At 40.4% G+C, this 27,294-nt stretch overlaps 2 protein-coding genes across 2 annotated transcripts; one reads left to right on the top strand and one right to left on the bottom strand.

Annotated features, from left to right (window-relative positions):
* Positions 1 to 625: 625 nt before the first annotated feature.
* On the bottom strand, positions 626 to 4,171 carry LOC114555472 (hydroxycarboxylic acid receptor 2-like). The gene is made up of 2 exons (XM_028577870.1): positions 4,146 to 4,171; positions 626 to 1,637 (listed from the first exon to the last, which is right to left on the bottom strand). Exons 1-2 carry the CDS (start codon positions 4,169 to 4,171, stop codon positions 626 to 628), a joined length of 1,038 nt encoding a protein of 345 aa, XP_028433671.1.
* Positions 4,172 to 4,786: 615 nt separating this feature from the next.
* hip1rb (huntingtin interacting protein 1 related b) lies at positions 4,787 to 26,848 on the top strand. The gene is made up of 32 exons (XM_028578820.1): positions 4,787 to 5,308; positions 11,501 to 11,564; positions 12,105 to 12,247; positions 12,386 to 12,442; positions 12,615 to 12,695; positions 13,168 to 13,244; positions 14,603 to 14,664; positions 15,443 to 15,583; positions 15,747 to 15,804; positions 16,213 to 16,288; positions 16,483 to 16,656; positions 16,774 to 16,829; positions 16,937 to 17,009; positions 17,508 to 17,691; positions 17,777 to 17,865; positions 17,962 to 18,078; positions 18,190 to 18,291; positions 18,472 to 18,666; positions 19,658 to 19,805; positions 20,013 to 20,099; positions 20,210 to 20,317; positions 20,495 to 20,631; positions 21,200 to 21,310; positions 21,433 to 21,491; positions 22,367 to 22,397; positions 22,544 to 22,606; positions 22,762 to 22,862; positions 24,358 to 24,463; positions 24,618 to 24,741; positions 24,828 to 24,889; positions 25,314 to 25,544; positions 25,651 to 26,848. Exons 1-32 carry the CDS (start codon positions 5,222 to 5,224, stop codon positions 25,657 to 25,659), a joined length of 3,213 nt encoding a protein of 1,070 aa, XP_028434621.1. The 5' UTR covers positions 4,787 to 5,221; the 3' UTR covers positions 25,660 to 26,848.
* The last annotated feature ends 446 nt before the right edge of the window (positions 26,849 to 27,294 follow it).

Here is a 27,294-nt window from a genome sequence, read left to right as displayed (position 1 = left end):
ATATATAATATAAATATCAATCCTTGATTTATTTTTGTTTTCAATTTTTATAGTGACTTCTATGTAATGTGTGTGTGTATAAGTGTGTGCACTTCATGGTAGGTGTAAGTCAAATTAATTAATCCAGGGAAACATGGTTAAAAAAACTTTTTTTTAAATTTTCCCTTTATATATCTCATTAATAAGACTGATTCTTAAGTAATTGCTCATTTCTTACACTGCACAATAACTTGCATTCTTGTATTTAGAGCTGCAAAGATGAATTGATTAGTTGTCAACTATTAAATTAATTGTCAACTATTTTGATAAATAAAAAAATCGCTTGTGTCTGTATAAGTTGTACTAAATATTAAGTAGTCTACATAAATTATTTCATGGCTTTACATGAGCACATACGTGGCAAAAGAAATATATTCAAAAAGTGCAGACAATATATAGAGAAGTAAAAATAACTTTCCAATGTTACAAGAGCATCTGTTTTCCAAAGGCAATTCTTTTTTTTAGGTGCAGTAGTGGATAACTACTGTATATGAGAAGTAAAAATATAACAATCGTTTGCACTTACATGACAAGTTTGAAAGAAACGTGACACTTTAAATCAAGCTGCATCTATCTCAATGATTTCCTAGATTTTGTGATCACAGCTGGCTGAGTGACTGGGATCTGTTTTCTTCTCTCCTTCTCTTTCTCTTTCAGCAGTGTCTGCTTGGGACAGATGAAGAGCTTTCCTGCAGATGTTCTTGAAGATAGGGCTGGAGAAGTAGTAAACCACAGGGTCCAGCACGCTGTTGAGATAGGTCAGGCTAATGGTGATGTAAAACGCGGTGGTCAGGTCTTCCAGAGCAAGGCAGACTTCAGGATCAGAGAGGGTGCTGCCGGCTCGTTGTAACTTGATCCAAATCAGCAGTTGTGTGATGTTGCTTGGGAGGAAGCAAATGATGAAGAGCACCGCCACTACTGTGATGAAGCACAGAGCCTTCTTAATCTTTGCATGCTGGGCCAACTGTCTCCTTCTCAGGTGGCCAATAATTTGTAATGTGCAGTAGAGAATCACAAGCAGAGGCATATAGAAGGAAAAGAGGAACGTAAACTTATGCCAAGTCAGATTACTGCGGGCTTTAGTCTCAATCATGAAGCTCTCACAGTAGGTTGTGTTGTTGTGTTGCAGAGTGAAGACATGAGCTGACATTGAGATGGTGAGCAACCATAGTGCAAGTGCTCCACACATGGCTTTGGAGATACTCAGAGAGTTGATGGGATGATGGGGATGCACCACACGCATGTACCTATCCACAGCGATAGCCATCAAGAAGAGGGTACTTCCACTGCGGTTCATTGCCAACATGAAGAGGCAGGTGTTGCAGAAAGCGTCTCCAAACTTCCACTTGATCTCAGAGGTGTAGTAGCTGGCACGGAAAGGCAAAACCATGATGAGAAGGAAGTCAGCCATTGCCAGGTTAAAGAGTAACACCGTGCTGCTCTTCCAGGGCTTCAGGTGGAAGCAGAAGATCCAGAGAGCCAAACCATTTCCAAGGACTCCCAAAACAAATTCTGTCACCAACAGTGGAGGGAGCACACTGATCAGCAGAGTTCCATTGAAATTGCATTTCATGTTGAGTTTTGTGTTGACTTGCTGGCTACAGATCAGAGGAATAACACATTGAGGACTGTCTGCATTCTTTAAAGGTGGTGTAGGTAGGATTGTGAAGATCCAGGATTTAGCCAAAGAATTTGAACATCTACAACTTCTCAGTCCCTCCCCCATCACACTACAGGCTGTAGGTGGTGCCAGACGAGCTCAATTTTTTTTTAAATTACCTGCTTAATGTAGTTCTACTCGAACATAGGGTCAGTTTCAGCAAATATGACAGAAAGTTAGTTTTATAAGTCTTACCTACTGCATCTTTAAAGGGAAACCTCTATATGGAAAAATTGTGATGTGGGTTTTTGCATTTCTAGGAAGCCCGGCGGTTCTGCTTCTCATTAAATGTTAACACACAAAGTTATTTTAAAGAAGGGTTGACTATTTGCATCAGAGGGGCCAGTATTATTGAACATTATCAGTTTATAATACCTTGCATGTAGAAACCCTTTAAACATTTTGCCCTTGAGGCTTGTATAAAAATCACTAATGAGTCCTTTATCTTATTGCATTATCTTCAATTGAAATCCATTTACTGCATGTTTAACTGTTCTTGTTTCAATTATAACCATTATCAAATGTCCCTGAGAAACTCTTGGCTCTTTAAATTTAGAAACTGGAAAATATTATCACATTTTGCTGTTATAATTATTTTTGAAATCTTTTTTATAATACCTAGTAATAACAAAGCAAAAACATGCTTTTACCTTTTTAATCCAAAAACAAGTCAGTTTTAAAGAAGGGTCTTGGTAAGCTAACCCAACAGCTTTACAGAGACTTTGATGTAAGAAATGGCAGCAGCTGCACCACACTGGTTACTCTGAGAACAAAAATTGCAGCTGGATTGAACAAAAAACTCAACTCATTGTTGCACACACTACATGCACAGTATAAATAGACTGAAATGTATGTGCGTGAGTGCACATGTGTAGATCCCTGTTGGTGAACACATGCATGCATGTCTGTTTGTATTTGGATATGTTTGTGTGCAGGTGTGGATGTTAGCAAAGATACACATTCATGTAGTGTCTATGAAGTTTAAAATTAATATTTCTTGCCCTTCGGGTGGTGGTGGTGTGAAGTGTGATGGTTTTGTAGATGAGCAGATGAGCAGAATGCTCTGGGGGTGGTGAGACTGATGGTTAGTTTTCAACATGTAACAAGTGAACTGTTGTACAATTAAATCATGTTATGTAATGTAATGTATCCATTGAAATAAACACAAATAAGAAGAGTAACAATTTTAACACAAGATTTGAATCTGATACCTTATTTTAAGACTGCTTTAGAAATAATGAGGAAGGAAGCTTGACAAGACAGCAGTGTCTGTTTCCTTTTGTGCGGTCTATTGTGGTGTTTTGTGATGATTATTTATATAATTTACTGTCAATTAGTCATGTTGAATGGGCCACTGTTGAGTGAAGAATTGGTTCTTTCATAAACCTTACTTAATACAGAGGCTAGCCTTAGGGAGCTCACACACGCAGTTTTGATAAACCTATACTGCTGTCTAGTGGATAACATTTGAAAATGTGGCCTTGCCATATATTTTAGAGACTGCGTCATGTGAACCATGTCTTCCTCAGTTGGTTTTCAGAGATCATTCCTCCCCTCATGTAGCCTCCAAAGGGAAGTATTTGGGTGGTGCAAATTTTAACAAGAAATTAGTTAAGAGATGATAAACGTGTAATTGTTCAGTTTATGTACAAAACATGTCAGAGTCAAGAAGAAGTAGAAGTAGGAGGGTGAGTAGTGAGAGAGGCTGTAGCTACCATTGCTAAGCATTTAATGATTTTTTTTGTGGAGCACTTTTTCATATAAAAGCAATTCATAGTGCTTTACAAAACAACATTAACGCAGATATAAACTGACATCACAAAAAAGCAACTGTGGGGGAAAAACTTTCCATCTCTGCTTTTTGATTACTACCCACGCAAGTGTGCACTGAACCATTCTCCCATCATATCAGTCACTTTCATTTCACATGTCAGGGCTCCCACTTAGTAATTTATCAATGGATGTGAGTTGGGCCTTGTCAGTTCAGAGACTAGTTGAGAATGTGTTTGCAGTGTACGGACTGTGCGCAAAAATGTGAGAGAGCCAGTTTATCCTGCCAGGCAAACACATCCCTTTGTTCCCTTCTCCTGTTGTCCCATCAGCCCTTGTGTTTCTTTCACCTGCATACTTGGGAACAAAAGATCATGGTCACTACTCCACCCGGTGGAACTAACATGAAATTCCAGTCCTACAACCTTGAAGATGACTGAAATGCAGACAGGGCATTAAATATGAAACAACTGAAGTGTTTGTTTCCTTATTGCTCTTGGTGAGGGACTGAAGAACTGCACATGAGTTGCATATAGTCAACTGTTCTTATTGTCCGACTTTTGACTTTGGATCGTGATTGTTTGACTTATTTCTGAAGGTTTTGGCTTAAGCTGTGAAATGATAAAAGATGAAGGAAGCAGTGATTGAAGCAGACTAAACAGGTTATTTCACATACCTCAGGTCATATGGTTTGTCAGCCATGGTTAGGCAAGTTAGCCAAGAGGCACAGCATGCTAAAACCCCCACAAAGCATTAAAGAAGGATATAAGAGAGTTTGAGTGAAAAATCCATTAATATGTTTTGTTGCTCTTATCAGCTTTCTTTCTCCTGTTTCTATCACACCCAAAGTCATTGAGTTATCCTAAAAGACTGAAGACATTTTGAACATTGTTCATTTTATTGTAGAGCACTTATTATCATTCTTTGCCTAAACATCTTGCGGACACAACTAACTGCAACCATATGAGCACCTCAGCTTAACAGACCCAATACACACCCAATACATTCATTTTAAACTATGGTTGAGTTTGCTTTATGCCATAACACTGTTTGTATTAGATATGGTGAATAATATGACGCTTTATAAGTAGGCTACATAAATTTAAAAATGTAGGCTAGTTGTTGGCCTGGCCTATAATTCCATGTGTCACAGCAGTCTACCAAAATGTAGGTATATCCTCTGAGTTTAATCAGACCTCCATTTCCTGGTTTATTTCACCACTTGACTGTTATTGTACTGGAAGATACAATCCTGGGATTAAAATAATAAAGAGGGGGGAAAAAACTGAAATAATCCTCGGGCGTTTTGATTTCATTGAGATGACGTCACTGCCTACAGCTGAAGGAGACGGACGGAAGAGCTGTGCAAAAAAAAAAAAACGGAAAACACAGCACAATATAATAATGGAAATGCTGATTTAAAACACTGTGATGGTATAAAGATAGAACATTTGGCATGTGAGTGGGAGGATCGGCGGCAGAAGACACGATGATGATTTCCTCCACCTTGGGGGAGGATCCGTCCACGTAATGCGAAGCAAACACTCACTTGCTCTTCCTCCTTCAGCCGCGATGCATCCCCAGCAATGAAGCCGCAGCTTGGAGATGTCCGTCGCGCACACACAGAGAGACTGGAGTCTATGTAGAAGAAGAAACCTCTGATATTTCCTCTCGTCTGGACGTTTTTTTTTTTTTTTGTCTCCTCAAATAAAGTAGTGTTCTTGCTAAAAGCGTCATTGTCAAAACTAGAGGATGAACAGCATCAGACGTGTGCCCACACGGGTGAAATCCAGGCGGACAGATCTCGGAGCGGAGAGGGAACATTTTGACAAGCAGCAGGTAAAAATATAAGACTCGGCGGGTTAATGCTCACTGCTGGATGAGAAAGCTGCGCTTTATTCAGGCCTGCTGTGGCTTCACCGGGTGACCGTTTGTGTGTGTGCGGTGCGTACCGCATAGGCCACGTTTCCAATTATCACCTTGACAAACTTGTTTATTTCACAATGTTTTTCAGAGCCAGGTGCTGCAGTTAAGTCTAAATTCTGAAAGATTTGACCATGTAATCTAGATGCATTTGACAAGAAGACTGAAAGCCAACCATTCATTTATCTCTGAAGTCTGTCCATAGGTATCGTGCTGATCTAGTCCTTCCTGTTTGGCCACCTTTCCTTCTTTACAATCATTTGTTTTTCTGTCTTTAACAGCCTTATTGTTGAACATTGTTCTATTAGGACACAACCGGCACAACTGGATAGTGCTTAAACTTTGAGATATTACCTTGTGGAGTAATAAGAAATCAGATTCAGTTTCCTTTGAATGTGTGCACTGAAGAGTGAGGTTTGCATCATTCTTCATGCAACAACAGGTGCATGGGACTTCTGGTTGCACACCAATATACACCAATAAACTCTTTATACTCATTACTATCATATTTCATACTAAGATACTTTAATTGATGACTTAATGCTTAAACACCCTAATCTGACTTGGAAACGTGAGATTAAACGGCTGCTTTGGAGTTTAGAGTTACAGCACTTCCAGTATTATGCTATCTAAAATGGGCTGAGCTTTTCCTCCACTCTGTGTATATTGCTCTGTCAGTGTTTTATTTGCTTTTGAAGCACGTGAAGTTGAGGGGCTTGGGCCCCTGCTTGTCTTTTATCTGCACCCTTTCTTTCTCACAAAATAGAATAAATGATATGTTACATTTTAATCATCATCACATCACATTGTAACATTTAAAAAGCCCCTATTTATTTTTACCCAGTCCCCTCCTTACTGCATGTCTGTTGCCCTGAGTTCACTTGTTTATTGTTGCATCAAATGGCAGCTAGTAGGTACAGTTTTCATTTCAAAACTAGGCATAGTTATAGTTCCATGTTGTGGAAAAATGTTCAGCAAGGCAGGTTGTATGTAAAAGACAATCGTCAAAGTGTTGTTTTAAACAGCATATTCAGAATTGAGTGGAACAAGTTCAATTAACTGCTTTGAACTAATGTTCTTGTTTAGATGAATGACTGGTGCACTGCTCAGCTGAATGAATCCGCTGGGCAATGTGCAAATGAGGTTGGCATATGAGGAATAATCGGACTCCTGATTATTGTAGGGCTCTATATCGCCTCCCAATCAGCATTTTACTACAAGTCGTTTGGATGTGGAGACTCAACTAGTAGTGTAGGGAGTTCCGTTATATATTATGTCTCTTGTCCTAGCGGTTCTCCGTAATGCTGATTCACCCAGTACTGAAACTCCTGCACCTCACTCTCTCCTGCATTCTCTCCTCTTTGTTGACCTCGGTACCAAGGTTGTGTGTGTGTGTTCGTGTGTGTGTTCGTGTGTGTGTTTGTGTGTGTGTTCGTGTGTGTGTGTGTTCGTGTGTGTGTGTGTTTGTGTGTGTGTTCGTGTTCCCTCACTCCTGTTGCCTGAGTGAGCGCCCATAAGAGAGAGAGAGAGGAAAGGGGGATGGGAGGAAGGTAAACAGCTACTGAGTGGGAGTTTAGAGAGAGAATTAACAGCATGTTGGTCATGATTGTGTCACACATTAAAATATATGCTGATGTGTTAAGTGAAGACTTTGTTTTTGCAGTGAGAGCTTATGTCAGCTAATCATGAACATCATGTGAATCATGAGCTAATTAACCAGCTTGGACAACATACAGTCATGGTTGCAAAAGAACAGCTTATATTTTGTTGAATATTTTAGTGGATGCTGTATTAACAATTAACTTAGACATAACCTTATATGATCTGTGCAGCCATCCGTTCACTTGATTTAGTCACCCTATTTTAATTTCATCCATACTGCCTTTGTTGATGTTGTTCATAGTGGCCAATATCCAGGTGTGTCCTTTTAATCTGATGAAACTGGTAATGGATATGATTTATGAACACTATTAGTTAATTTCCCATGTTAATGTGAATTTATATGGCAATGTTTTAACATTAACAATAAAATAGAAAGTAAATCTGAGGGATTACAACTTTACAAAACATCAGATGAACAACATGTGTGGTGTCTGGGCTGGAAGAGTTTATATACTGTATCTGTTTAGGAATGGATGAGCAATTGGAAGGATACAAAACTATCCAGTGTGGGCTTGTGTGCTAGGGTTATTGCCTGTGTTGATGTGGGAGAGGCTGTGCTAGTTTTAATTAGGAGAAAGGGACAAAGAAGCAGAAGGATAGGAGCAATATAAAGTTAATAAAAATATCAAAACAACCTTTTTTAAAAGCATTTGATCTGAGAAAACATATTACATTACAACTACAGAACAAGTTGAAAAGAGATTGAAGAGCATTTGGAACACTTATATCAAATATCAAATCCAAGTGACTTTCATTTACTGAAAATGGTGTTGATTATATTTAACTTTCACTTTACATTTCCTTTGTTGCTTCTCTGATTTAATACACTGGATAGGTAAAAACTGTTGGCATTCTTGTTAGTGCTACATGTAGCTAATAGGTGTGAGCTGTGCTAAAGTCTGTTTGTGACCTTGTCAGCCAGAGCCCCAGCAGCAGTCTGTTGAATTAAGCTGATAAGGACCTGCAATAAGTGCTCTTGCCTTGGGGCATTATGTCCAGTGAGAAGCAGCTCAGGTGTAGCGTTGATGCTTTGACTTCATGAACTTCAAACACTCTGCCACACCAGGATGTCAAAGCACATGGACATGCTGCTGAAAGGCAGAGATGACAAGGTAAGGCAGAGACGCCTCGAGGTTGGAGGTATCCATGCAGCATGGAGGCTGTAGATTGTGGAGTGAGTAGAGGCTACATTAATGCTAGCTGGCAATAGATACTTATGGCAGGCCTCGGGGATTAGTCCAGGCTTTCCCTTCCTCTCACTTCTCCTCTCTACTGATCAGAGGATTTACTGACACTTCAACCAGATGCAGCACTAACTTGTTGGGACAGTCAACAGTGTCCGCATGTCTGGAGCACTTTGACCGAATTGCTTTGTTAGTAAAAAGTTTTGGATTTCATCTGACTTACCTTTGACCATGGCATTAAGGAAATGCTATCTGTGTTTGTTAGTGTGTGTGACCTGGGTGTAGGTTGATAGTGATGCTTGATAGTGAGAAATTGTAATGTGTCGTAGCAGAGCTTTTGTGTGTTATAGTGAAAAACGTATAGTTAAATAATTAGTTAAATTTGCAGGCAATTAAAGTAGCTGACTAGAAATTAGAGCTGTAATGAAGTCACCTTTATCGCTAATAAATTGTGATTGATCACGGTTTCCTGATGTTGTAAAGACCAAATGGGCAATCAAGAAAATAATGGGCAGATAAATGGTTTATTAAAATAATCATTAGTTTCAGTCCTGCAAGTAATTGAAGGGTTGCTACTTTAGTTTGATCCCCATAGAACCAGTGCCCAATTGCTTCCCTAGTAGCCTTGAGCCAGGACATGTAAGGGTATTACACTGGAATGCTCCCATTACACTGAAATTGACTTATTATTTCCCAAAATGCTGCAACACTAGCTGGTGTTCATATCTGCATTGTTACAGTTAAGTAGTATAGTATTTGGACACCATCCACTTCATGTCATGGATTCTGTGTCCTTCTCCTTTCCGTCCCTTTCCTTGCTCTCTCGCTGCTCTCTGACTGACAGCCATCCTGAATGTACTATGGTAGTCTCCCTGCAGCCTCCCTGCTCAGTGGCCATCTGTTGAGACCTCAGTGCCAGGCTCTGTGTGCCAGAGCGCAGCTCCCATCCAACCCAATCGTCTACCCCAGCTGTCGGCCTTCCTCCCCCAACAAACCCCTCATTGTCACACATGCTTCCATGCTAGCCCGCTGCACTTGCCCTGTGTAAACGAGGAACTAGCAGTTCATTTGCGTCAGTAGCAGGCGGGGGGGGGTCACCTATGAACCAATACACCCCTCTCTCACTCTGAATGCCACCGTAGCCCCTCTGTGCTTTGTTGTGTGACCATGTATGTTTTGGTGGTTATGTGTGTGTGGAGTAGGGTGGGGCGGTAACTCTCAGGTTTTGTATTGTATTAAAGAGGCTTTTTTTTAGGGTTTTGTGGGATCAGGGGCCTCTGCCACTGATATGTGATTATGTTTCAAACCGAGATGTGACAAGGATTTCTCAACCTGTGTTTGAGGGTAATACCAAAGAACCACAGTCTTATACCGTCATTTACTGGTATGTGCAACTTCTACTTCATATTATGGGCACGCACTCATGTTAAAGGAGCCTTTTTATGCAGGAAGATACTTTGGGAAAATAGGCCAAGAGTGAAAATGTTGCTCTTTTAATGCTTGAACTGCATGTTGGATTAGTCTATTATGTAATACTGTGATGGTGAAGCTGCCTTGCTAGCATCACACAGATACTGTGGGCCAGATGTGTTAAAGGCCACATGACAAACAAGTAGATATGCATTTAAATTGCTGTACTTGTATTGTATTTTGTATTGTCTTAGTTTTGTCCTATTTTTGTGACTTAAGTCCCTAAATATTAAAACAATCACAGCTAAGCATGTGGGAAAATTAAAGATTTTTTTTTTCCTGCAGGTTTTGACTAACTTGTCTATTTGTTTGCGACACCTCAGTGGGACATGGGACTGTAGAGTCAGTTATTCTCTAGCCCAGTGTTGATTACTTTTTCAGCACACTGCCCTCAAACAAAACACAGCACTGAATTGTGACTTAAGGCAGGGCACACCACACCACACATTTTTAAGCCTGATTTAGCTGTGGGTGGGGTCACAGCAGGGTAATTGTTCTGTGTAGCCACAGCTTTGATCATTATGTAATCGTCATGTGTAAGTGAGTCAAATATCTCTCATAGGATCCACAAAGGCGACATCATGGTCAAGCGTGTTTGATTGTGTAAGAGATAGTTCTACATTCCTCTGCTGTGCAGTCGGGCAAAAATTTAAATTCATTTAAATTAATTTAAATTTACTTTAAAAGACAGGAACGAGGAAAAAGAGACATATTATCTCTGTTGCCCACAACAAAAAATACTTCAAACTGTGGAACTCCTTGCACATCATACAGCCCACAATGTAGAACATTGTTCATCTTTGGCTTGCATCAAATTTAGACTACATTTTGTTCATGCTTTCTCTTTGCAAATCAAAGCCCTCAACACAGCTGCTGTCAGGCATGATCAGCTCCATGGTTATTTCCGTATAAAGAAACTGAAGAAATGCATTCTTGTTAGTGAAGGTTTACCATGAAACAGTGGCAGAGCAGTCTTTGTTTTCAGACTCACTTTTTAATGGTTGCTTATAATCTGTTGATCTTGGAAATAATTGATAAAAGAAAAACTTACACTTTTAGCTTAAAAGGGATTTATCTACATTTGCAGATTCAAGTTTTTTTTAAACATTAATAATAATGTGATAATTGGATAAAGACCAATAGACATCCAAAAAGGTTATAGTGCATGGTCAGTAACAAGACAGCAACCAGGGAGATGGATTCAATGTCTTGTTCAAAAGCACTTCAGCAAGGTGACCAAAGGAGTAAATCTCTCTCAAATGAAGGATTGCTCTCCCATTCTCTAACCTATAATTTTATTTTATCGGCACAAAAGTATGACCATGACGAGAGCACTCTAGTGTAACATAACCACACCAGGCAGTTATATTGCTTTTGGGCTGTGGTGCACTGTATCTAAGGTTCATTGAAATAAGTGAATGTCCATGGGGACACACATTCAAAAGTGTGGAGATTTCTCTATCTCTTACTTCCTGCTACTTTTCAGCGACACTTGTTTTACCTGCTGGGCAGGTTGCAGAGCAGCCCCGCTGGGTGCCCTGTGGTTCTGGTGAGGATCCCTCCTAAACTTCCCTCCTAAACTTAGCATCACAACCATTCAAATCATCAAGAAATCTAGTTGAAATACTGTCTGTTTTTGGTCCGTTAATATCAGGCTTACCATAAGGTGAGAGCTGAAGGTCTGTCTGTACAAGGCTGTGTGTACACCGTGCAGAGTCATAGTTTCTGATTCATTCCTGCCATTGCAGAGCAGCCTGATATCTTATATAATCTTCTCTCCTCTCCTTTTTAGCTGAACAGCATTAGCAAGGCCATCACCTCTGCTGAGACGCCTGTGAAGGAGAAACATGTACGACGTATCCTTTTTAAAAACAAATTGTCATTTCCAAAACTAACGAGTAGAGTTTTTCTGTTCTGTTTTGATCAGTAGTGTGTGGTACCGCCTTCAGATCACAACTTGTAAGGCATAAATACCCTTTTCGTGTCTCTGTTTTTGGACAGAGAGTCATTGTTTACCTTCATAGGGGAAATGTGTCAGCACATTTAAGTCATCATGAAACCGCAATTTGGGAGGATGTTTATTCTGTAATTTGATGTATTTCCTGTTTGAACAGAATATTAGGGTGTGATCTTACAGGAACACCTAAATCTGTAATGGTACACAAATGGGTTAATGTATCCCAGGAGGATAAAGTAATGAGATATAGATAGAAATTAATATAAAATAGTACCTAATAATTGTTCCTAAATAGGTGCATCATGGAAACCTAACTATCAACAACATGTCTGTTTGCTGTTTTCATTTCATTGTGACGATGTGGGAAATGGCACGTGTTGTATGTGGAATAGGCAGCAGTCCTGTGATAGTTTGTGCTTCCTTAACAACACGACAACAGGAATCATCTTGGGGACTCACAGGGAGAAGGGAGCATACACTTTTTGGTCCTACGCTCTGGGATTCCCTCTGGCCAGCAGCTCCATCCTCAGCTGGAAGTTCTGCCACGTACTGCACAAAGTCCTGCGGGACGGACACCGCAATGTACGGCACCAAGTACCCTTCTCTTACAGTTACATTTGTATCTGTACACTATGGGATTGTCGGAAAAGGCAAAGGGCTTACATTTATTATTTTTAAATGTAACTACTAGAGTTGGTTATTAAGCTGTCACCTTCACAGGTTCTACAAGACTGCATGAGGCATCACAGTTCTCTAGTTGAAATTGGGAAACTATGGGTGAGTCTTTGCATATTTGTTTTGACATCTTTTAAAAAGTATTTTCCATAATTCAAAAGAATATATATAAATAAATAAATAAATAAATAAATAATGTGTGTGTGTGTATATTTGTGTTCTTAATTATTATTTGTGTTCTTAATTCTTGCCTGTCTGTTCCTGTGGTTTCCAGAGCAACCTCCATGACAAATACGGACAGCTGGTGGCTCTGTATACCAAGCTGCTCTGCACAAAAATGGAGTTTCATGTGAAGGTAAAGAGCATCCTGTCGTATGTCACTGCTAATTTACATTATAGACAGAATAGACAGGACCACTGAAGTCAAAGTTCATTTTTACTTGCGAACAAAACAAGGAGCCAGTCTCCGCACTACAGACTAACGTAAGCCTCAAACAGTAGCTTATTTCTGTGTGAAATACATCATAATACAGAGTTTGATGTCGTCAGTTGTTATCTTGTCAGAGTCGATGACGTCTCCCTTATCTAGTCAGGGAGCGCCTGTTCTTTCCTCAGCATCACACCGTACTCAGACAAAGACACGCAATGGCTCCATGTTATCTTGTTTAGAGTATTCAGTATTATTTTATTCTATGCAAACCGTTTAATAATAACAAGAGAAAAAGTATGTAAATCAATTTTTTTCTAACGGTCACACCACACCGTTTGTAAGAATTCATACTGTGGATGGGAATAGGCACTAAACCTCCAAAAATGTACCTCTACAGCATTCAGAAATCCCACCGAACCTGGAAGCCACAGATGAAGTCCTGGAGCGCACTGCAGGAACGGACGTTAATAATGTGTGAGTTTACAAATACTGTGGATTACTTTTTTTAAGTATCTGTTTGGCCTTAAATCCTCAATCATCAGTCATAAGCACAGCTGCTGCCACCCAAACAAGTTAAAAAATGTTACTCGTTTAATTCCACAAGAGGCCTGTACTACGAAGCAAGATCAGCATGGCCTGGATTTATTTCACTTACCCGGCTTCACCTAACCTAACAACCGCGCTCCCGCATAAGCTGTGTCACGACGGCGGTTAACAACTAGTTCAGTCAACCCAGGGTTTCCCAATCCAGTGGCGCGCGCGTTCACATAAAAAAGGTGGTGTTTGCACAGCACGACCAACATCTACCAGAGCCGCATGTTTTATATAAGAAGAGCAAATTATAATTCTACATAAATAAGAAGAACACAGACACGGTTTTACAGGGAAAACACAATACATTCGCTGCTTTCTAAAACCGGAAGGAAAGCTGGCAAAAAAAAAGCAAGCGGACGCTGTAGATGCGTAAATCACGACACTTATCAATATTACTTCCTCATCAGTCAGGACCAAGATCTGACCATAATTACACATGTGCTTTCCATAAACTGTCGTTGCTTTAGCCTTTAATTTCAGTTGCAACCTTGGCAGTGGTAAGCGATCGTGAAAGCAAATAAAATATAATTAATAATAAATAAATAATAAATAAAACCTAATTCAAACCGATGTGCGCATTAGCGACACACGGCTCAAGAAGCCGACAAATAGCCGATATGTAATTCCCTCCCATTAAAATATATATATTTCATAAAAATACCCATCAGGGAATGTTAATGGGGTTGTTGTTCTCTAAATGATTTTTTTTTTTTTTTAAATGTTTATTGAGCACCAAACATACAAAGTGTACACAATGTGAAACAGTACTCACATTTTTTTCTTTTTTTTGTCTCTAAATGTTTAACTTTTATCAGTCTCTCTCTCTCTCTCTCTCTCTCTCTCTCTCTCTCTCTCTCTCTCTCTCTCTCTCTCTCTCTCTCTCTCTCTCTCTCTTTCTCTCTCTCTCTCTATGCGAGCTCCGCCTGATCTTCTAAGAACGGTGACGCCGTTATCAATCGAGTATTGATTGGTCAGTAGGCGGTGCGATTACACCGGTAAATCTGATCTCCAACTTAACCTGCTCCCGACCAGGTTAGGTGTTCAGCATAAGTTACCACGGCGATTGAACCCGGTAATAACTGATCTACCGGTGTGGTACAGAAAATCCTTGGTTGAACCTTAAGTTAGCTCGTTAACGCCAAATCCTGCTTCGTAGTACAGGCCTCTGGTCACATCATCATTGTTTCTGAATGGGGCCTCTTTTATGTCTAATGGAGGTATCAACTTCTCTCCTGCAGGTTCCAGCTCACAGTTGAGGTGTTTGATTACTTGGACGCAGAGCTGAGGCTAGCTGAGACAGGTGAAAAAAAAACCCCACCTTTCCCCTATCGTACTCTTCCAAGGAAGAGAAACTTGAGCTACAGTAGAGGGCTGCAGCCTGCTGACATTATCTATTCATGTACAAACGCGAGCCCTTTTGAAGAGGGTTATTGTGAGCAACTTTTGTCCTTTTTTCGGAAAGGGATTTCAATCATGTGGTTTGGTTTTAAATCATGTCCTCCTGTTTGGCCTAAATTGTGTTTTAATTGATGAGGAAATGCGTTCAATTAGAGGACATTAAGTTGATTTCCTCCGGACCAACTGCAATGGTATGCTCCTCCCATGCCTGCAGGGTGGAGGCCCAGGATCACATCTCAAACACCATAAAGATATTTTGCAGCTCTAATGTGAATGAAGTGTACTCTGTAGTTGTACTCACACATGCATTCTCATGTCATTGGTACAAAATTTCCTTACTAATGTTTGCATGTTGCTGAAAGTATGCTACCTCAGCAATCAGCTAGGCACTTAAGTAACCAAAGAACCGAATGTGAAAACTCACTCTGCAACGCTAAGTGTCTCAATGGAGGAGTCTGCCATTTTTTTTTTTTTTACCAACGGTATCTGCAAAGAACCCTCATCAGAATGATTTACCTAATGCGTAAAGTACAACCTATGTTTGCACCACAAGATTCCTTTATCAATAATCCAATGAGGACTAGACAGGCATCAAGTACACAACAAAATGTTTGGTAAGTGACAGTCAGAAGAGATCCTTAACATGCACTGTATGCTCCGGTCTTTGATCTCTCTCCCAGTGATCCGACAGCTCAACACCTCCATCGCCATCTCCACTCTCACATCAGGCCAGTGTCGGCTGGCCCCACTCATCCAAGTCATCCAGGACTGTAGTCACCTCTACCACTTCACCGTCAAGCTGCTATTCAAGCTGCATGCCTGTAAGAACAGTTATTACTACCTCTTAGCCTGGGATCAATGTGTTAAATGTTATATATCAATAAAATAAATTGAGTAAATTATGGCTATAATTTAAGCTAAGGCCTTGAGATTAGTTATGTGTCTCAAAGCATTAAAAACGTTGTCCCATGTTGTGGATTTCAGGTCTCCCCGCTGACACTTTACAAGGTCACCGTGATCGTTTTCATGACCAGTTCCACAGGTAGGTCATCCGTGAACACAGGCTACGAGTGAATGAGACAGCAAATGGGAGAGAGTTGTGTGCAACATAATCCTGCCTCACCCAGCAGTGCCCATGCAAATGTTCCCTTCACATCTTCCCATCCCCTGCCCTTTGTCAGTTGGTGTCACGGTCACAGACACATTTATATCTTTGCTGCTGAGTTCAGAGAGGAGTGTCCAGGGTTGGGGAAATGGTGCCATTATATTCACACATCTAATATTTATTACAAATGTGTAATAATGTGTATGTAATTTAATTGTTTTACCTAAATAGTTCATGTGTATTTTAGTACAATGACAAACGTTTGCCATACTTGCCAACTGTTGTAAAACACATCAGAAGCCATCTATAATAAGTTTAGAAAATATATTGTCCTTTGTCCCACAGTCTTAAGACCTTCTTCAATAAAGCCAGAGACATGCTGTACTTCAAGAGACTGATCCAGATTCCCAAGCTGCCTGATGTAAGAGCTCAGAGGGATGGGGAGAGCTGCTACAGTTATCAACAAACTGGGGAAATTGGCTTAATGTTTACATAGACAACTATGCTCCGTTTAAACCTGTAAATAAAGGTTTTCTCATAGTCGATCATAAATAAAACGGTAACGCACTTTTACAAATTTAACCAATACCCACTTTTTTTCTGTCTCTTTGTCAGTCCCCACCGAACTTCCTGCATGCAGCCTCGCTGGCCAAGCACGTGAAGCCAGTGGTGGTCATCCCTGATGAGTACGAACCAGAGCAACCAGAAGAAGAAGACGATGATGACGATCCAGAGCCGCTCATCGAGATCAGCGAAGCCTCAACAGCCAGCATACAGGCACAGCCACAGGTATGGCACATAAGTCACTGATGCATGCAGGTGTACAGTCACTCACACAAGTACTCATACAATTCTGTCATTATGTTTTCTACATTTGTTTTCACTTATTATTTTACTTTTTCTCAGCAACTCGACATATTTGATCAGACGTTTGGACCTCCAAATGGAGGCATTAATGACAGGTGAGCCAGGGTGTTTTTTCACTGTAACCTGTGAGTGTCAACCATACTATTTGGTTTCACTATGCACTCTGTCAGCACACTATGACGTTGTGTTTTCTGTCCGGCAGAGATCTCCAGATTGAGAGCCTGAAGCTGGACCTGGAGTCGTTGAGAGCAGAACTGGGGAGAGTCAAAGCAGAGGTAAGGACTTTTGAGACTGAATCACCTGTTGCTGAGGTTTCAAACCTTTTTTGTGTGCATAGAAGAGCTGTGACTGCAGAGGCCATTATTATCTACATGCAAAGGAATCTGGTCATGTGCTGGGTGGATGCAAATGCCGCTCGGGACATGTGGAATGTGGCAAGTAGCCTCTGAAAGAGACAAGGATTTCCAGTTGTGACTTTTTACGTCACAGATATGGTTCCAGCTTGCAACCTTTTTTGCTTTTTTTGTCTTACATCTTTCCTCTCTCTGCTGTGTGCCCCACGTTTTCTGTTGCTACAAAAGCAGATGTAAAGTAAAAAGATCATGTAATAAGATTTGTCCGTTATCAAGAGATGAGCTGGTGGGGTTTGCAAAAATAAATGCATCTTATGAGTGTGAATTTCAAGATTGTCATGTTGAATGCTGAACAAACGGAATATGTACTGACGCAAGTGGATTATTCCTGAAGCGTCAATCTCTTTTCCTCTCCTGAAGGCTCAGCGTTACATCACACAGCTGAAGTCCCAAATCAACAGTTTAGAGGCAGAACTAGAAGAACAGCGTGCACAGAAACAACATGCTCTTGTGGAAAATGAACAACTGCGCATGGAGCTGGAGGCTACTCGTCGCCGAAACGCAGAACATGAGAGCTCACAGGCCTTCTTCATTGAAGCAGAAAGTAAAACATACAGTCATTGTCTCATATTCATGGACAAAATGTGGTCCAGTACATACAATAACGCTGTCCTCTCTTTGCTGTGCAGAAAGAGCGCAGGCAACTGAGCAGCGATACAATAAAATGAAGGAGAAGCACACGGAGCTTGTGGCCAGCCATGCTGAACTACTTCGGAAGGTACAGACGGCAGACCAGTCCAGAGTTATTTGTTTTAAATTAGATGTCAGCACCTGGCTGTGAGTGGTAACAATAAATGTGTTATTGTGCTGACAGAGTGCAGACACTGTAAAGATGCTATCAGCAACCCAGCAGACCCAGGAAGAAGTGGAGAGGACCAAACAGCAGCTGTCATTTGAGGTTGATCGAATAAAACAGGAAGCTGACATAAAGGTTGGTGGTTTTGACATCTACCTTTTTTTTTTTTTTTTTTAAAGAAAACATGGAAGTTTCAAGGTAGCAGTGTAGATGTATGTAAATAATGCTGTTTTGTTGTCACTGAAGCTGGAAGAGCAGAAGTTTGAAATGGAGAAGCTGAAGAGACAGCTGGAGGAGAAGATGGCAGAAATGATGCGCATCAAGGGGACTCTGCAGAGCAGCGAGAAGGTGAGGGTTCATCTGTAACAGTAAAATACAGCAACAACCTTGATGATGTTTAGCTAATTCACCATCATTTAGTATTTAGAGTTCTATGTTTGGAGGCTTGAGGCATGTCACACATTTCCGGATGGACTTTCCTTCCGACACTCACGGCCATCTGCCTCTTCTGGCTTCTCTCTTTGCCAGACGACGGAGCAAATGAACAGCTCAGTGACGGCTCTGCAGGCGGAGAAGGAGCGTCTGATGCGATCTGTGAGTGAGAAGGAGGCGGAGCTGTCGTCTCTGCGGCAGGCTGCGCAGGTGCAGCAGTCGTCACTTCAGCAGGAGCGAGAGAGGAACAGCAGGGAGCTGGGAGAGCTGCAGGGAAAACTGCAGGAGAAGGTGAGTCAGGACGGTCGAGCCGACCTCAGCAGTGTGAACAGCAGACTAGTCTCAACTCAATACATTAAGTTGTATTCAGCAGTATTTTAGGTCTGTCTGCTTCAGAAAAGCATGCAGGCTCATAATTAAAGCTATTAATCACATTACAATCAAGCCCAAATATTGTACTGTACAGTATACACTTCATCAATCTTTGACTTGCAATCAGTTTTTAAGGCATTTTAGAAAACATGCTGTGACAAATAATGGCGTCCAAACTGGTTGATGACACACGCTCTACTGAAAAGGAAAAGCCTTGATGTACAATTGTTTGCTTATTTTGTACAAAGATGGCCACAAGGGAAGGCTATACCATGGCGACATTATAACTGAAAGACAGGGTCTGAATACTGCAGGGAAAGTGTGCTGTAGTGTAATCTGGAGTAAGCATCTTCATGTATTCATCAGGCTAATCAAAAACACAGGAAATACACAGAATAGCTTTATAGGCACTATAAAGATATACTATATAAAAACAGCTCACATAAATGGTCTTGGAATAAGTCCTTTATCCATGTAAATGTAGTCAATGTGAAGCAAGCTTCTAAGCTATAAATTTACTTAAAAAGAATGTATGCTCCACAATAATTTTGGATGAATAAAGATTTTTAAAAATACTTGTGATTGTATTGAACATGAAGCAGAATATGGGTGTACATGGATGCATGTAAATGTGCAAATATTTTATCCAGACTTCCCGCTTTCTGCTGTACTTACTGCACCTAGTGTGGACACAGGCTTCATTTGGTCAAATCAGTCAAACAGTAAATCTTGTTGTTGATGAAACTGTATTATTGGGTGCAATGTGCACTCAAGATTGGCTGTCATGAGATGTTCTGATACAAAAGTCAAACATCTGTATGTCAGTATAATTCTGTTGTCATCAACAAGTATTAAACCATACATGTATGCATGTTCTTTTGAATGTGCATTTGTGTGTGCATGCATGTAGTCAAGTCAGGAGGAGCAGCTGAAGCAGAAGCTTCTGGAGGAGCAGTTTGCTCTGCTGCAGGGCACTGTCACAGAGGCTGAGAACATCATCCAAGATGCTGTTGCTAAACTAGATGATCCCCTTCATATACGCTGCACCAGCTCTCCAGGTCAGTCCCCTACTTTATTATTTTACCAGACATAAACTGAACAGATCAACAACAAAGTAAGAGATGTTTGTGAGAATTAAATAAGTAAAAAAGCAACAACCTTGACCCTGGCTGGTTGACCATATACAGTGTATTGTCTATTCTGAAGACTTCAACAAAGCTTATGTTTTTATTTTTTCAATCCTCTTGTTTGTCCTGCAAACACAGATTACCTCGTAAATCGGGCAGAAGCCACATTGGGCTCTGTAGACAAAATGAAAAAGGGCCATGCAGATTATCTGAGTAACATGAGGGGTGAGTTTGGTCTGCTTCTTATTCAACATGATCCTGCTGACCTTATGACCGTTTGTGGCCGGTCTGTTAATGTGGCATACTGCTCTCTTTATGTATGCTCTTGTAACCAGATGCTGGAGGCCTGCTGAGGGCTCTGACCCAGTTCTCCCACTTGGCTGCGGATACAATCATCAACGGCAGCGCCACTGCACACATGGCACCTACTGACCATGCAGACCGTAAGGAATATCTGGACTAGCTCATGGCATTATACAAGTTATACGTGTAGATTTTAGTTCTTACAACCCAGGACATTCATCACATCTCATCTCATTTTAGTGAGGTTTAAATGTGTCAGTGTAAAAAGAATGCTGCATGATGCCAATAGTTGATCACTGCCCTTTTACACCCCTTAGGACTGACCGAGAACTGCAGAGGCTGTGCCACTCAGAGTCTGCAGTTCTTCCGGGAACTGAAGTCCAAGACCACCCTCCCAAGGGCGGACCCAGCCTCCATTCGCGTAATTGTTCAAAAGATCCTGCACTTGGGCCAGGTGAGAGACACTAACACCAAATATCTTTATTTTTATTTATTTATTTATTTTATTAAATCTGCCAGGGCATTTTCTGTACGGATTCCTACCACTGCTTGTTTCTGGGACAGTGAGGTAAACGTGTCAGTACTCCAACACCAACAGGTCTCACATTAATTTAAAGTGGAAATGAACCCTCAATATGATATATATGTATTTTATTTTTTGCTTCCAAGGAGGCCTAACATGAATTGCTGAAATTGAGATTTTGCCTCTGACTTTGACTTGGTGTCAGTGGGTGTTGGATTACTGATACGTGAACTATTTTAGCTTCCCTCTACAAAAAGAAGAAATCCATAGGAAGCACATCCAACAACCTCCATGTAGTGTTGGAGGATTGGGAAATATAATTTGTGATATTTGTGTAATGATATTGTATGATTTGTCAGGCTATCCAATTTTATTTCCCCCTAAAGGCTTGTTAACATTTGTGGTCAGTTTTCACCAGTCCTTAACAATATTGTTCATTTGTGTTTTTTTTGGTTTTTTTTTAATCATTACTAATCATTTTTCCTCTTGTTTGATCCAGGAGCTGCGGCCAAAAGGCATGGACATTCGTCAGGATGAGCTAGGAGATCTGGTCGAAAAGGAAATGGCTGCAACATCCGCAGCTATTGAGGAGGCAGTCCGCAGGATTGATGTAAGTAATGTTAAATCTTTAAAATTTAAGATGTGCCAATATTATCTGTAATGATTTTACCTGTAATGTTGTGCAGTGTATCTATTGTAACTAATAAATGTCATGTATGGTTCTGTATTTAGGAAATGATGAATCAGGCACGAAAGGACACATCAGGAATTAAACTGGAGGTCAATGAAAGGTTTGTTAATTTTTGGGACTTCAAACGCCAACTTGATGCATCATCATTAAAGGTATAGTGGAGGGTTTTCCCGAATTTTAGAAAAGAACCGCCCTCTGTACTTTTTGAAAAAATGCACATGCGCAACACTCTGCCTGCTCCCGAGAGGGAACGCCTATTAAACGTGTGCACGAGAGTGCATTGTTTACAAGTTGCTGTCAGCATGGCTCATACAAGCCTACTTTCCAAAAGAAGATTTGCACTTTTTCACAAATTGAGATGTTTACCGTGTGTGCGCGGTGCGTGACTTGTGCCAGGGCTAGCATCGCTAATCATAGCTTACATCAACTTTTACTAGCAGTGATTTTAAATGGATTTCTCCAAATAGCATGCCAAACTTTACCTGTGGAGTAGAAACTTCACGACTGAAGCATCAGTGGGAAGCCCAACCTGTGCTTTTAGCGCACGCCAGCGTGTGAAATATTCTCCCAAAAGCTTCAATGCTTCAATGAATGGCTGAACCCGTAGCTCAAGCTCACAACACATATACACCTGAAAGCTAGGGACGTGCACGTACGACGGCCTTACGTAAACATATCACCAGAATGATTGACAACTAGGAGGACCAATAGTCTTGATGATCCACCAGGAAAAAGAAAATCCTCCACTATACCTTTTTAAGGTTAAATTAAAATCAAACTGGGGACAGTCATAGTCTTTGAGATTTTGAAATCTCTCATCACGCTAATAATTGTATGCAGAGCCCAGTACCAAAATGCATCCTCTGTCTGTTACCTGTCTTTCCTGTCATTCTTTAGTGAATGTTGTGAACTGAAGAAAAACCTATAAATCACAGTGTACAATTTGTTCTAACTCAACTATTTCACTATTTACAGAATCCTCAACAGCTGCACAGACCTGATGAAGGTACTGTTGTTTGATGTGTTTTAACTAATATACTGTATGTTCTGTACCACCATATTCTACCCTGCATATATCCTATATTTTAATTAAAAGAACGTGTGTTTTTTTTATTTCTTGGTTCTCTTCTGTTATTATCTACTCTTCCGTAGGCCATCCGCATGCTTATCATAGCATCTACAGACTTGCAGAAGGAGATTGTAGAGAGTGGGAAGGTGAGTCACGCTGTTCTAATTTTGAATCCAAAACTGGCAGCTCGATTTTGTTTGAGTTCAACAGCTTTTGTTTCTGAGATCAAACCGGGAGCTGATCTGCTCCATTCAGAAATACAACTAACAATTCTAACAGTACTGTTGTTTTGCTTGTTCAGGGCGCCGCCACCATTCAGGAGTTCTACGTCAGAAACTCTCGCTGGACTGAGGGACTCATCTCTGCTGCCAAGGCTGTGGGTTGGGGAGCCACCGAGATGGTGTAAGTTTAATAGGACATTACATCTTGTATCCTTATATCATTCAGTGTATTTCCTGTAGCATTTTTAAACACTACTGTCAAATTAGTTATGATTCTTACTGTTAACAAATGGTATACACAGGATGTGGCTGCTTTGCTAATAAAAAAGACAAAGCTGCGGTTGAATAGTCTTTTTGCTTAGGAAGGTCCCTAACTGAAATGACACGGAGGTATTTAAGTGGCAGCAATGATAAGAGCTGGTCGAATTCTCTAATGCTAAGGAAAGGTGCTTCAATGTTCCTTTAGCTTTAGAAAATGGTATACTGGTCCATCATTTACTAAAGTAAAGGAGATAATGCCGTCCCACCATTCCTTGCGGTGGCAACATTTAAAGGGACGCACCCTTCAGCTGTTCACGGAAACAAACAATATGCCTATCTTGCCTAAATTTAACAATTATTTTCATACAAAAGAAGACCTAAGATGCGCTATTAGTAGTTCATTTTCGGTACATTGTAGTTTCACAAGCCCTGACAACATCCGCCATTGCGTAGCAGAGTGCAAGTGCAATCAGATTCTCTTTACACCGCAGTGGTCTTTTGCTAACCTGACTCCGCCAGATGGATCGCTTCACGTTTGCTCGGCATATCCATCTGGGAACTTTCCGTTGGAGAACTTTTGGGAAGGGGCGAAAATACTGGTTAGCTGATTGGATGAACCATCTGTCTATCACCTATGTTGGTGATAGACGGGCCAAATCAACCAATCAGATCCACGAAGCGTATGAAAATACAACCACAAGCCCCTGCTGCTGCAGGCAAAGCATAGCTCGTTAGCACAGCAAGCAAGCAACATGTCGGTAAAGGATATTTGCCATTTGTGTAACGAGAATTTAGGAATAAAAGGCACAATTTCAGGTTCCCGGACCATATTCCAAAAGAAGGATCCAAGAGAAAAAAAGCATTAGCAGCGGCTAACAGAATTAGGGCTACCGCTGTCTGAAAATACTGGTTAGCTGATTGGATAAACCATCTGTCTATCACCACATAACCCACCTCAAAACCAACGCTGATTGTCCCGGTCGTTTGGCGAGCGGCTCCAAATTTTCTCTATCTCAAGATGCCAGACTGATCTGCGAGTGGAAAACTGGAGCTCGCGGGATCAGGACGGTCTCACGAGGCTAGTCTTTTGCTTAGTCCTTATGAATTTTCCTTCACATATTTTCTTGACCTCATGACGTTTTTCATTGAGGTCAAGAAAAAGTGGTTAGGAAAAGACATAGGGTGTAATTCTTTATAAATATTCAACAACAGCCCAAGAGTTGATGCTTGTGACATTATAGAGAAACTTCAGATTTTATTTTGTTTTTTAATCTTTGTCGCTGCAAAGTACATGTGCCATTATAACAAAAAAAAGGATTATTGCAGCTGTCAGAGCTAGTTATTTCCAGGGACATTGCTAGAAATGTTGGGTTGCAGCTCAGGCACAATAAACATCTTTACCTGCTTCCTCACAGGGAGTCTGCTGATAAAGTGGTGCTGCACACAGGCAAATATGAAGAGTTGATTGTCTGCTCCCACGAGATTGCTGCTAGCACAGCACAGCTGGTTGCTGCCTCAAAGGTAATGGTCTAATTTCAAGAGAAATACAATAGTTAATACATTTGGAGATACTTTATTATTGTATAAATATACTACATTGTATTATGCTAATGAGTTTGTTGGTTGTCTAAACTGGGTCATCTGGTCTCACTCAAATGCTCTCCTTTGCCCTCAGGTTAAGGCAGACCGCAACAGTAAGAAGCTGTCAGTTCTCCAGCAGGCTTCTCGCCATGTGAATGAAATGGCAGCTAATGTGGTTGGCTCAACAAGGACGGGCCAGGAGCACCTGGAGGAAAAAGGTGAATACAATTTGGTCTGTGTACTACATTGTTGTGGACTCTGGTGAGCATCTGCCTAATAACTCTTAAACACGGTTTATGTGCAGAAACCATGGACTTCTCTGGGATGTCCGTCATCAAGTTGAGAAAAGAAGAAATGGAGTCACAGGTAAGTCACGTGACTGAAGATTGATTGCAAAAGGCTGCAAGTGTATGCGTACTTTTGATATTTTATGTTAGCTACTGAAAACATTCGGTCCTCATATTTCATAATAATTAAATTTAATTAATTTTAAGTATGCAAATCTCCAGGCATCATCTAAAACAGGCCATATTATATTTCTGTGATATTGAGTTTAGAAAGATACATTTTTGCAGTGTGTGCTGAGTGAGTATGAGTTTCATTATTAGTTGTGAGGACAGATTTCTGCAATCTTATGTAAAACTGGAGGCTACTAATTGAAACAAATATCTTCAGCCATAAATAAACTTAAAGAAAACACAGTTTAACACTAACAGATTAAACTGTGAACTAAATATAGCAGAAACAGTTTTGACCATACATAACCATCTGTTTATTTCCCGTCCCTCAGGTGAAGTTGCTGGAATTAGAAAGTCAGTTGGAGAACGAACGTCTGCGTTTGGGCGAGCTGAGGAAGAAACACTACGAGTTGGCGGGAGTTCCTTTAGAGCAGGTTTCTGAGGGGAACGGTGAAACCTCCTTGCTGGCCAATCCTGTCGCCATGTCACCAAAACCCAGCAAGCCTGCTCTCTTGAAGAAACCTGCGTTGGCCCAGAAACCCAACGTTTACTCCAAAACCACGGTAATGGCTGTAAAGAAAAAGTTGTATGTGGTATGGGAGAAAATAAGATGTGACTTGTTGGTAAATCTTATCTTTATCTCTTTGTCTCTTTTCTTCTGTGTTGCAGTTTAAGTAATGCCTGAGAAGAGAAGAGAAGAGGAAAATTCTCCACTAATGGATGGTTGGATTGACCAGAGAAAGATCCTCTTGTTGTTAACATATGGTTCCTTTAAGTTGCATGCTGACAATCCTCTGCCTCATCCTGCATCTCATTGTTTTCCTTTTTTTCTTTTTGCCAAAAATCGACCAGAAGCCTGATTTTTGACCCTTGATGCCTGTAAGGGATATGCTGTATTTGCCCTTAGTTTCTTTTCTTTTTTTAAAGATATAAATGCATGCATTCCATGCAGAAACCTTTTTATTTTAGTATTTTTGCATCAAGAACAAAAAAAGTTAATATTGTGTTTTTAGGCTGCGTGAAAGTATTTTTTTCAGCATCCGAATTTTCTTTTTAGATGGTTAAGTACTACTGCTGCTTTTAGAATACAAAACCATGATAACCGCAAATTGACAGCATATCTTGTATTGTATGTTAATAGTTAGTTTTCATCATGCTTTGGAAAACCTTTTTGCACACTATTTTGGACGTTCCTTACAGAGCACATCACATTTTTCTTAATGTGCTACTACATGTTATTTATGTTGTGGTGGGCGGTAAAGGAAACTGGGGAATCACATTGTGTGCATCCATATTGCTGCAAAAGTTTTACATAAATCCTACAAGGCTTTACCTTTATGATGGACAGTGTTCCTCTTATGTGCAAAACAGCTTTCTGTCTCAACCATACAAGATTGTCTCAGAGGCCTTGGAATGTACTGTACTAATGCATTGGGTCATACCTGTAAATACAAACGTGTGCCACTCAAACCAAGTATAATTCATATCTACACACTCATCTCTTGAATGTCCCTTTATTAGAGGACAACCTGGATATTATGGTAAAGCATATATATCTATAGACGTAATGATTGCACACAAATATCGGATGTAGGTGTCTTTAATTGTCAAATGCTTCTTTTTGACTGAAGGAAGATTTAGGGGTAAGTTAATGTACAATAGGAAGGTGTTCAAGTTATCTTTGCCTATGGCAGCTTTTCATACAGGGTCTTAAATGCATCTTTTTATGTTCTGTCCTTTCCTCTGTACGAAATGTCTTTATACACTCAGATCTATTAATATATTTTAGTTAAGATAATAGTAGTTTCTCCTTGTAAGAAGTGTAAATGTCAAACACATGAACAATAAAAGGTTTGATTTAATGTCCCATTATGTTACTTCATTTTGTTTCAATCCTATTTTTTTTATAGGTATAATTTGTTCAAAGACTTGATCAATAATGACAATCACAACACAAAGCACATTAAGGAAGAAACTAAAAGATTTAATTCAGTTTAATTTATTGCTTATTATAGGTTGCTTGTACCTCAAGGGCCAAGAGGTGCTGGTATATTTTAAAAGTTTAATGTGCATAGAGGGTAATGCACCATGACATGTGGAGGGAGGGTGCTGCCTTCAGGAGCGGTTGAAAATCTTCAAACCTGACGACAAACCCAAACTCCTGCTGATATGACATTCACGGAACATGATTATATGGCCAATGTAACACCAGTAGCTCTTTACCGTTTAGATTGTCTGATTAAGAACTAGGCAAGAGTCCCCCAAACGAAACCTTTATTATTGGCACACTGACTTGAACCATATGACTTGAAC

This window comes from Perca flavescens, chromosome 5, assembly GCF_004354835.1.
Source record: "Perca flavescens isolate YP-PL-M2 chromosome 5, PFLA_1.0, whole genome shotgun sequence".
NCBI lineage: Eukaryota > Metazoa > Chordata > Actinopteri > Perciformes > Percidae > Perca > Perca flavescens.
This window is presented reverse-complemented; position numbering and strand designations above follow the sequence as displayed.